Consider the following 12293-nt stretch of genomic DNA (forward strand, 5'->3'; position numbering starts at 1 on the left):
ATTCAGCCAACTTTCCTTATTTCACATCACAATGGTGGAATACTCTACCGCTAGAAATCAGGTCTTTTGGATCTGAAGAATTAACAATGGGATAGTGTTTTTGAAGCCAAACTAACTTTTCCATTTCAGCTACTTGCAAGCCCTGGAGGTTTAATCATTTTGGTCACCTCTTTTCTGTTCCTCTCCAACTCTCACTAGTGGTGTGAATGGATGGTTTAGTCCTCATACAATTTAACGTAAGCCCCCTTTCCCTTTTTATATATATACTGAGCTTTAGTAGCTTCCCTATTTGAGTCCATAGTGGAATAAGGTATAATTTCTCCACCTTATCGCTATAAAATAATAATTCTGGGTTCCTCGTTCTGTGTCTCTGGCTACTTTTCCTTTCTGTTTTTCATTGTTGATGCCTCTGAAGGGATTTTTTTTGTTTTAAATGATTCATGTTTATGCTGCAGCCTTCTTGTAAGATTTATGTAAAAAAAAATTCTATAATGTCATTTGATTTGATGTATTTATATCTTGCTGCATTGTTCTTGTTACGTTTATAACATTAATAAAAAAAATTATTTGAAATAAACAAAATGTGATAGTGTTTTTTTTTTACTGTCTTTAAACTTTCTTGTGTTTTTACCACATTCCAATTTATAGTTGTAAGCAAATAATGTAATGTAATATTAATCAATTAACTTGCACACACATTGTGGGCACACACTTAAATTTAGGTATGCAAATTAGGACACCATATATAGAATCCAGAGGTTAATCTTTCCAATCCTTTAATAACACAGTTATTGATTTAAAACAAATTCCAACTGAATGAATTCAGTGATTGGTTCTAAAACATCCTAAGGTGTCCTTTTACCAAATCCTGGGGTAGCAGCGGGGGCCATGTAACATAGTAACATAGTAGATGACGGCAGAAAAAGACCTGCACGGTCCATCCAGTCTGCCCAAGACAAACTCATATGTGTATACCTTACCTTGAATTTGTACCTGTCCTTTTCAGGGCACAGATCATATAAGTCTGCCCAGCAGTATTTCCCGCCTCCCATCACCGGCTCTAGTACAGACCGTATAAGTCTGCCCTCCCCTATCCTAGCCTCCCAACCACCAACCCCTCTTCCCCCCACCTGCTCCGCAGGTAAGATTATCCTTACTGCATGGCCATGCGGGGGGGAACACTTACCACCACCCATTGAGGTGGCAGTAAGCAGTGGCGTAGCAAGGTTGGCTGCCACCTGGGGCGGATCGCCGCTGCGCACCCCCCCCCCCCCGGGTGCAGCGGTGTCCATCCCCCCCAGGGTGCAGCACGACATCCCCCTCCCCGGCGCATCAAGCCCCCCTGGCACAATGACACCCCCCTCCCCGGGTGCATTCTTGGCTGCTGGAGGGTGCAGAGAGCAGCCATGCGCCTGTTGGCTCCCTGCTCCCTCTGCCCCAGAACAGGAAGTAACCTGTTCCGGGGCAGAGGGAGCAGGGAACCAGCGGAGCCGACAGGCGCGCAGCTGCTCTCTGCACCCTCCAGCAGCGTGCCCCCTGGGGCGGACCGCCCCCACCTCCCCGCCCTTGCTACGCCACTGGCAGTAAGGGCTCCTGTGGTAACCTAGTGGTAACCAGGAAGTGTACTGCGCTGCATGAATACTGCTGGGTTAGCGCCATGCTAGAAATTACAGAATTATTTTCTGTAGTGCCGGAAATGGCATGTGTTCAAGGCGGCGCTACCGCTGGTGGCCACGTTGGGCTGGTGGTAGTCCTGGGTTGCCACGCGGCCCCTAAATGAGGATGTTGATGGCACTCCCCCTCATAGACAGGGGGGTATATCATTGGTGTCCTCCCATGCCATAGATAGGGTGAGTCGTGTTGATGGGGGAAGAGGAATGTCCCACCATGCGGTGCTTCTGTTTTGCTTGTGCTCTGGGTGGGTTGGGTTGGCAGGAGGTCATATGGGACTCCTGGTTCATGTTGGCACCTTATGTTTACAGAGTGAGCAGGTTTATCCAGTCAGATAAAGGCATTTCCTTCATGAATTTGTTAACTGGAGTGCAGTGTTTTCCAGCAATTAGGCAATCCTAAAGCTAACTCACCATCAACGGTAATGGCTTGATTTATTAAGACTTTTCTCTCAGTCTGTGTTAGTATGTTTGTTTGCCGTATGGCTTGTCAAAATATGAACAAATTTCTCCTTTCTTGAAAAAGCTTCAGTGGCTCTCTGTACCGAACCAGATTAGGTTACAAATGTTGGTCATGGTGCACCAAAGTGTTTGTCAAGAATCATCTCAGTGTTTATCAGCCTGTCTACATTGGTATCATCCGAAATGGGCCCTACGTTATAAGAACTTGTGTTTACTAGAGGTCCCTGACTTCCGTCTTGTTCGTTTGGAGTCGAGGAGAGTTTATTCTGTTGTGGGTCCTGTTGAGTGGAACAAACTGCCTGTTGGCCTTAGGAAACAGAAACATTTGGCCATGTTTAAGAGATTATTGAAACGGCACTTGCTGAAGCAGTCTCCATACTGAACTTGATTTCAGGCTCCAGTGGACATGATTTGTCAATTGTCTTTTGTTTGCTGTATGTAGTTATAGGTTTTTTTTTATGTACTTTATTATGTGTGTTGGTTTGTTCTCCGCTCTGGATAAGTGCAGAACGTAAATTTTAATAAATGAAATGAAAATGTGAGGTCTTAAGTGAGGAAATAGAAGATATGGCCTTCTAACTTGTGTGTGCTGGCTTATTTCTTTTATTTATTTATTGCATTTGTACCCCACATTATCCCACCTTTTTGCAGGCTCAATGTGGCTTACAGAGTAAGGTTATGATAAAATCAGTACATGGTTTAAATACAGTTGGTCATAAGCTGAGGTAAAAGAGGTAGTAGATGGGCGGATGTTGGGTAGGTTGTGTGAGAAGTGTTTTAGGTGTGCTTGGGTGGTTTGGGGGATGATTTGTATCATTGAGGGTGACTTTTGTAAGCTTTGTTCCTACAACTAACACCTATGACATGAGTCTGTGTTCAGTCGTGCATCTCCTCAGTGTGCATCGAATGAATGGCTATGAGAGCTTGGAGGGAATTATGGGCATTTGTCCAGAAATGACTGTTTTGTTTTTTTTTTTTGGGGGGGGGGGAAAGGCTTTATTGAAGAAAGACTAATAGTACTAGAAGCTTTTTTGTAATGATAAGGATGTTTGTGTTGGGGCAGAAGGAGTAGCACTGATATATTCTCTATTTTAAGGGTTTTTATGTTGTTTGTGATTTTATGATTTTAATTTGTGTATGTTGATTTGGAAACAGCTTAGGTTGTAAGCAGTGTATGACTTTTTAAGATAGATAAAAGACGAACACTGATGACTCTACAAGCACGTAACTGGGTGAGCAAAGCTTCCTGTCTGTGATGCAAGATTAAGATGGGCGGAGAAAGGAAGTTGAAGGAGGAAGCAAATGCAATCGTGCCAGACGCATCTTTTGTGTTGATATGGTATGAAACAGAATTAGTGCTCATCCTAATGTATCACTAAAGTCGCGTTTCATTGGCTTTCAGGTGCATCAGAAGACAGAGGCTAAGTGATGTCCATCCAATGGTAGTTTCTTTTTTTAATAGCAGGATAATCAATAAAAATAGAATAAAATAAAACAGAAAAGAAAATAAGATGATACCTTTTTTTATTGGCCATAACAATACATTTTTTGATTAGCTTTCGAAGGTTGCCCTTCTTCGTCAGATCGGAAATAAGCAAATGTTGGTAGATGACAGTATATATAAGTGAAACATCAAAGCATTTCAGTGACAGTCTAACAGGATGAGGGTGTATTAGGTGAGAGGCAGGGAGATGCACATGGTGATAACAGGCAGTGTCGTACCAAGGGGGGGGGGGGAGGGAGGTCCGCCCCAGGTGCATGCCACTGGGGGCGTGCCGCGCGCTGGTCAGCGTCGTTCGTTTCCATGCTCCCTCTGCCCCGGAACAGGAAGTAACCTGTTCCGGGGCAGAGGGAGCATGGAAACGAACTATGCTGACTGGCGCGTGACACCCCCCCAGCGGCGTGCACCTGTGGGGGGTTCTTTTGCCGGGTTGGGGGTTGTCCCCTCGCTGGGGGGTGTCACGCTGCATGGGGGGGCGCTGCACCTGGGGGCCCTGGGTGTCAGCGCCCTTCGGAACGCCACTGATAACAGGGTGACAAAGCAATAGAATTTTGTGGTTTATAATGGGCTAGAAAACTATTAGTAGCAGGAGAAATCTCTGGGTTTTCTTTGCTGGTCCTTTCTTTTCTTTCTTTCTTTTTAAACTGATTTCAAGCAGTATATTACAAGTTAAAGATCCGATAGGCAAAAACCATTTGTGAAATAAATGCTTTTTGTCAGTGGCATAACCACCCTTGAAGGAACCTGGTAAATAGCACAACTCTGAGCACTCCAGAATCCCTACCACCTCGGGCAATATTCTGTTATAGGGGTTCATCTTAATTTTTTACTCCCGAGGCCTTTTCAGTCTTACTATACCACTGCTTCTGGTGATCCTGACATCAGAAACAACTCTCGAAGCCCATGACAGCAGACACCCAACAGCTTTTCTTGATGGGCAAAGACCAGCACCAACCCAATCTTTGATCTGTGCCACTGTTACTGGTACTAGAAGATATTTTCTGAACCCTTGCAGCAGAGAAATTCTGTGTATCCAATATTTGGCCATATTGATGGGACGGGAACCTGAGTTACCACTAGATGGAAAGGTGAGCGACCCCCTTTACCATTCGGACCCACCCACTCACCTGCATCTGCTCCCACTATGCACTACTGACTGCACTACATAAGTATTGCCATACTGGGACAGACCAAAGGTCCATCGAGCCCAGCATCCTGTTTCCAACAGTGGCCAATCCAGGTCACAAGTACCTGAGAAAGACAAAGAATAGCAACATTCTATGTAGAACCCCAAAGAGTAGCAAGATTCTAGAATTCTAAAGATTAACAAGATTCCATGCAGAATTTCAAAGTGTAGCAACATTCCTTGTAGAACCCCAAAGAGTAGCAAGATTCCATTCAGAATCCCAAGTAAAGTATTGCCACACTGGGACAGACCAAAGGTCCATTAAGCCCAGCATCCTGTTTCCAACAGTGGCCAATCCAGGTCACAAGTACCTGAGAAAGACAAAGAATAGCAACATTCTATGTAGAACCCCAAAGAGTAGCAAGATTCTAGAATTCTAAAGATTAACAAGATTCCATGCAGAATTTCAAAGTGTAGCAATATTCCATGTAGAACCCCAAAGAGTAGCAAGATTCCATTCAGAATCCCAAGTAAAGTATTGCCACACTGGGACAGACCAAAGGTCCATTAAGCCCAGCATCCTGTTTCCAACAGTGGCCAATCCAGGTCACAAATACCTGGCAAGATCCCCAAAAAGAACAAAACAGTTGATGCTGCGTATCCCAGAAATATTTTCCTGAAGTCCAATGTAATAATGTTCTATTGCCTTTTTTTCGTTTAGGAAGCCCTGCAAACCTTTTTTAAAACTCTGCTAAGCTAACCGCCTTTACCACATTTTCTGGCAACGAATTCCGGAGTTGAATTACAGTAGGGGCTGGGCGGTGACTTGCACTGATCCACCCTCAGCTGAGGCACCCTGAATTTCCCGGGAGCCGCAGTGACATTGGTCAAGGGATCCCCGGCGCTGCAGCGAAGGGCCGCTGGAGGGCAGCCGGTTCCCGCGATTTGCCGCTGAGGCTTTGTAGGAATGCGGAACCAGCGCTGAGAGAGACTCGGGATCGCCCCGGCAGCAGGGACGAGGAGGAGCCTGGGCTGAGCCGCCGCCGCCGCTCCCGATCGCCGGAGCCTGGCAGCCGGACCCAATGAGCCCCGTTCCCCGGCGTGTGCATCCTCTCGCACCCCGATCCGCCCTCTCCCCGGGTCATGGCCGAGGAAAGGAACAAAAGGGCTTTGTTGGAGCTGCTCCAGAGACCGGGCAACAGCGAGTGTGCGGACTGCGGAGCACCCGGTAAGGGAGGACAGACCTGCTGCCAGACACCGTGCCCAGGGCAGGGGGGAGGGGTGTGGACTTTGGGGGAGCAGTTTAGGAATGAGGGCAATTTTATTGCATTTAGTCGTTTTTAATGGTAGAGCTGATTTGCGTGCCAGGATTAGGTTGTGGCTTTTGAACGTTCAGTTTTGGCGAATAAGCATTGACCGGTCTCCACTTGATAACTGACTTAATTCATAGATTATTAATGCTTATGGCTGTCACGGTAGATTCTGCATTTATCCTAAACATCTTATATGAAAGTTTCCTTTTTTTTTTTTTTTAACTTTCATGAGTATTTTGTAATTATTATTATTAATTTTTTTTGTTGTAGGGAACATTTCATCACTTTTCGTGAGCTTCACATCTGTCATTGCACAACAAAGGGCTCTTAGAAGGAGGAAACTGTGATTATGTGAATTCATTGTAGGCATGTGAGAATAATATTTGAGTGGTTCATTTAGGTAGTTTTGCGCTGACTGTTGCAGGGTTGGGCAAGAGGCTACCCTTGTCCCACGACTGAGGTTAAGGCTTTACCGTCAACCCCTTTCCAATGGACCATGTCAATCCCTAATTTTTGCTCTGTTGGGAGGGGGAGAGAGAGGAGGGTGGCCAGGAAGAAAGTGGGGAGCATGTAGTGGGTGGAAGCTGCATTGCAGAGCTGCCAGGCACTTGCAGGGGTGAAACTTTCTGCCTCTCTTGCTACTGAGGCTTTTTGCAGTCCCCGACTCCCCACTAACCAGAACCTGGATTCAACTTGGCAGAACGCACACAGAAGCAACTTCCTGCCAAAGGGCCTTGGACTTTACACTTTCGTGTAATAAGCCAGGTCTAGCCCTGGTTGTCCGTCTGGGACTTGCAGCTCGTCGTGTTGCCAAGAAGGAAAACAAACAGAACCGGCCCCTCCTTGCCTAAAAGGCTACTTAATTGAACAACTGTTAGCAAACCTGTGAAAGCGAAACTCGTGTGTCAGCACCCCTGCTGCTGGGCTGTAATTAGAGTGAATCACCCTGCGGTCCCCCATTGGATTTGAGAGGGGCGATTGAGCAGCCTGTTATGGGGGGGGGGGGGGGGGTAGCACAGATTCTGTATATTAATGAATGCATCACTCTTAAGGAAGTCCGCTGAGTGTCTAATTACAAAATGCAAGAGCAGCCCTGCGCTTTGATCCGTGACTGCGTGATAGGAATCGGAGATCTGTGATCTGGGTGGTGGTTCCTGTACAGCACCCAGCTGCCCCGGCATTGCTCATGCTTCCAGCTCAGAGTAAGACAGAGCAGCTCTATCAGTTCTCTCAAGAAATCAATCCAATTTTGTAATATATTAAAAAAAAAAAAAAAAAGCAATCGTTGTGCAAGTGCACAAAATGTTTATAGAACGCCCTTCCCCCCTCCCCCATGTCTCCACAACAACATCTGGATGAGCGCTTTTGAAAGCACAATGAAATGTGGCTTTTCTAACATCTGTGTCAACAAAATAAAAAAATTAAACATTTATTGATTGATGAACACGAGAGCCGTGTTCATGAATCAATACATTTTTAATTTTTGACCTGGAGCCTCATTCATATTTAGTCTACTTCCCTGTTTGTTCTGCTTTATCCCTGCCAAGATTTGTTTCTTCTGTTTTTGCATCGTTTTTCTAACATCTATAGCATGGGGGGGGGGGGGGGAACCTGATCTTAGACTTGAGACAAGACTGTTTTCAAGTTCCTCTTAAAATGGCTTTTTAGGAATAGAGCAGTGACACTGTCCAGCCCAGTTGTGGTGGATTGCTCAATGTAACGTGATGTCAGTTGGGACATTAAATAAAGACGCTCTTCCCACTGCAATACTGCAGAGCTGGTTTTTCGTTTCCAGCCTTGCCCTCACTTACCCACCACTAGAGTCCTCTGGCTGGTCACACATGCTCTTCCCACCCCAGCCTCAGCTTTTCCTGAATAGTTCTTGCCTGTGGTGTGTTGCAAAAGGGAAATTGTATATTTGCCTGAGTGATTTTGTTTTGGTGTAGGTAACATATAGCCAACTGCAGGTGTGAATTTGTGTACTACTGGGAGTCATGGTATGAGTCGATTTTATAAAGGTACTTGGCGGGGATGGGACGACTTCCCTATGAAGAAAGACTAAGGAGGCTAGGCTATACAGCTTGGAGAAGAGACGGCTGAGGGGACACATGATAGAGATATATAAAATAACGAGTGGAGTGGAACAGGTGGATGTGAAGCGTCTGTTCACGCTTTCCAAAAATACTAGGACTAGGGGGCATGCGATGAAATTACAGTGTAGGAAATTTAAAACAAATTGGAGAATATTTTTCTTCACCCAACGCATAATTAAACTCCGGAATTCATTGCCGGAGAACGTGGTGAAGAAGGCAGTTAGCCTAGCAGAGTTTAAAAAGGGGTTAGACGGTTTCCTAAAGGACAAGTCCATAAACCACTACTAAATGGACTTGGGAAAAATCCACAATTCCAGGAATAACATGTATAGAATGTTTGTACGTTTGGGAAGCTCGCCAGGTGCCCTTGGCCTGGATTGGCCGCTGCCGTGGACAGGATGCTGGGCTCGATGGACCCTTGGTCTTTTCCCAGTGTGGCAATACTTATGTACTTATGTCCTTTACTTGGCTCACTTTTATTACATAGAGCAGTGATTTAACCTATTGTGATGTCATAGTGGCTCATTCCACCAATAAGAGCCAACCTCATTAGTGATGTCACAATGGCTTGATTGTATAGAATGTTTGTACATTTGGGAAGCTTGCCAGGTGCCCTAGGCCTGGATTGGCCGCTGTCGTGGACAGGATGCTGGGCTCGATGGACCCTTGGTCTTTTCCCAGTGTGGCATTACTTATGTACTTATGTACCTATCTTACCAAATTACTCCAGAGACGGCATCACAGGAGAATGTTCAGAGAACTGGATGGACCATTGACCAGGTCACAAATGTTTAGAACTCTGTGATGAGTTGATGAATCTTATCTACTCACATGTTGTCTGATGTGCAGGAATGAGTCTACTGTTAAAAGTACAATCCTTTTCGGGCTACTCTTCAGGCGACAGACACCTGCTTGAAGTGCGGGAGGGACAGTGCCAATCTAGGGCACATGTTTTGGCACTGCCCCAGTATTAAATCTTTCTGGAAACTTTTGAGCTGCCATGTGTCGCGGATGTGGTCCTGCAGATGGAGTCTTTCCCCGGAACAATTATTTGATATTTTTAGGGTGCAGGGCCCGGTTCCACCAGGATACAAATCATTCCTAAAACTAACCACTCTGATGGCAAAACGAACAATTCTCCAACAGTGTTTAGCCATTGAGGGTCCCAGCGTGGCTCACTGGAGGATGGCCATGATTCAATGTTGCTCGTTGGAGAAGAGGGGAATCAGAGACTTAGCTTCCAAGAGAGGCGACATGTTTTGTAAATCTTGGTCTCTGTTCTGGGACACTCTCACTCCGATAGCCAGAAGTAAAATTTTGAATTGTTAATTATGGGATGGGAGGGATGGTAGGGGGGTAAGGAAGGGGAGGGGAGGGGAATGGGGGAGGAGGAGGAGGGGGGGGTAACTGAAGATAGGTATATTAAAATTAGCCAGCTTATATTCAATCAGCTGGTTTAAATTTGTATGATGTCACTTGTTCTGGCTTCAATAAACAGATTTATAAAAATAAAAAAAAAGTACAATCCTTTTATTAGTTTCATATATCTCCATAGATTCATTAGGAAGCTGCAGTTAAAACTGTATTTTTCCACCAGGATGGTGACTTCTGATATCTACTTCTCTCTGGAAGTTTGGATGCCTCTATTGTGACCTTTAGCAATGTTATTTTGAGAGATATGGATAGTTTGGAGAATAAATTGAAATCTCACTGCAGAGTTTATATAATCTCATCAGAGCTGAAAGGGAAGCCTTGGTTCAGTTTGTGTAATACGGAGCTTGTTAGTTTTCCAGCAGATTAAGAAGTGCAAACAACTGAGCAATATCAAAGAGAAATTAGTACATAAGTATTGCCATACTGGGAAAGACCAAAGGTCCATCGAGCCCAGCATCCTGTTTCCAACAGTGGCCAATCCAGGTCACAAGTACCTGGCAGAAAAACAAAGAATAGCAACATTCCATGTAGAACCCCAAAGAGTAGCAAGATTCCATTCAGAATCCCAAGTACATAAGTATTGCCATACTGGGACAGACCAAAGGTCCATCGAGCCCAGCATCCTGTTTCCAGCAGTGGCCAATCCAGGTCACAAGTACCTGGCAGAAAAACAAAGAATAGCAACATTCCATGTAGAACCCCAAAGAGTAGCAAGATTCTAGAATTCTAAAGAATAACAAGATTCCATGCAGAACCCCAAAGAGTAGCAAGATTCCATTCAGAATCCCAAGTACATAAGTATTGCCATACTGGGACAGACCAAAGGTCCATCGAGCCCAGCATCCTGTTTCCAACAGTGGCCAATCCAGGTCACAAATACCTGGCAAGATCCCCAAAAAAGTACAAAACGTTTTATACTGCTTATCCCAGAAACAGTGGATTTCCCCCAAGTCCATTTAATAACGGTCTATGGACTTTTCCTTTAGAAAGCCGTCCAAACCTTTTTTGAACTCCACTAAGCTAACCGCCTTTACCACATTCTCTGGCAACGAATTCCAGAGTTTAATTACACGTTGAGTGAAGAAACATTTTCTCCGATTCGTTTTAAATTTACTACATTGTAGCTTCATCGCATGCCCCCTAGTCCAAGTATTTTTGGAAACCGTGAACAGACGCTTCACATCTACCCGTTCAACTCCACTCATTATTTTATAGACCTCTATCATATCTCCCCTCAGCCGCCTTTTCTCCAAGCTGAAGAGCCCTAGCCGCTTTAGCCTTTCCTCATAGGGAAGTCGTCCCATCTCCTTTATCATTTTCGTCGCCCTTCTCTGCATCTTTTCTAATTCCACTATATCTTTTTTGAGATGTGGCGACCAGAATTGAACACAGTATTCGAGGTGCGGTCGCATGGAGCGATACAAAGGCATTATAACATCCCCATTTTTGTTTTCCATTCCTTTCCTAATAATACCTAACATTCTATTTGCTTTCTTAGCCGCAGCAATTCTGCACCAGTTATACAATAATAAGGGTTATTGTTCTCTTGATCATGATCCTACACTTATTCAGTAACATATATGAGAGATAGTGTTGAATGCTTTAGATGAGGCTGAATGTTTGATGGAAAGAAACATCTAAAGCACCTATCATCTATATGTTACTAAAGATTCATGAGAGCTGCCGAACCCTCCTGGTTGACCTAGAGAAGGCAAATGCCTATATGTAGGCACCTAGAAGGTGCCTATGAGGCATATTTTCAAAGCACTTAGCCTTCCAAAGTTCCATAGGTTTCTATGGAACTTTGGAAGGCTAAGTGCTTTGAAAATGAGCCCCTATGTGGACCCTATTCTATAAAAGAAAATAGACACCTAATTTTCTGTGTAGAATAATAGTGTAACTGGTTATATACGCACATATGTGGTTAGGCATAAACACATATCAGGGGGGAAAGGGAATGGGACTTGATATACTGTCTTTCTTTTTTTGCAACTACATTCAGAGCAGTTTACATATATACAGGTACTTATTTGTACCTGGGGCAATGGAGGGTTAAGTGACTTGTCCAGAGTCACAAGGAGCTGCAGTGGGAATCAAGCCCAGTTCCCCAGGATCAAGGTCTGCTGCACTAACCACTACTCCTCCACTAGCAACATTCCATGTGGAAGCCTGCAGATCAGCAATGCGGCCATGCAGGCTTCTGTTTCTGTGAGTCTGACATCCTGCACGTAAGTGCAGGACGTCAGACTCACAGAAACAGAAGCCTGCGCGGCCGCGTTGCTGATCTGCAAGGGCAGGCTTCTACATGGAATGTTGCTAGTGGAATAGCAACATTCCATCTAGAATCTCCAATAGTAGCAACAGAATCTCAAATAGCAGCAACATTCCATGTAGAATCTGAAATAGGGAAAGGGAAATGGGACTTGATATACTGTCTTTCTTTTTTTGCAACTACATTCAGAGCAGTTTACATATATACAGGTACTTATTTGTACCTGGGGCAATGGAGGGTTAAGTGACTTGTCCAGAGTCACAAGGAGCTGCAGTGGGAATCAAGCCCAGTTCCCCAGGATCAAAGTCCGCTGCACTAACCACTAAGCTACTCCTCCACTAGCAACATTCCACATAGAATCTCAAATAGGGAAAGGGGACTTGATATACCAACTTTCTGTGGTTTTTGCAACTACATTCAAA

At 44.7% G+C, this 12293-nt stretch overlaps 1 protein-coding gene across 1 annotated transcript in view; it reads left to right on the forward strand.

Moving 5' to 3' along the window:
- The first annotated feature begins 5804 nt into the window (after positions 1-5804).
- The window catches only part of ADAP1 (ArfGAP with dual PH domains 1), a 156355-nt gene continuing 149866 nt past the window's right edge, over positions 5805-12293 (forward strand). The window contains 1 exon segment of the mRNA XM_030211862.1: positions 5805-5987. Coding sequence (XP_030067722.1) covers positions 5903-5987 — 85 coding nt within the window. The 5' untranslated portion in view covers positions 5805-5902.

The sequence above is a fragment of the Microcaecilia unicolor genome, chromosome 8, assembly GCF_901765095.1.
Source record: "Microcaecilia unicolor chromosome 8, aMicUni1.1, whole genome shotgun sequence".
Lineage (NCBI taxonomy): Eukaryota > Metazoa > Chordata > Amphibia > Gymnophiona > Siphonopidae > Microcaecilia > Microcaecilia unicolor.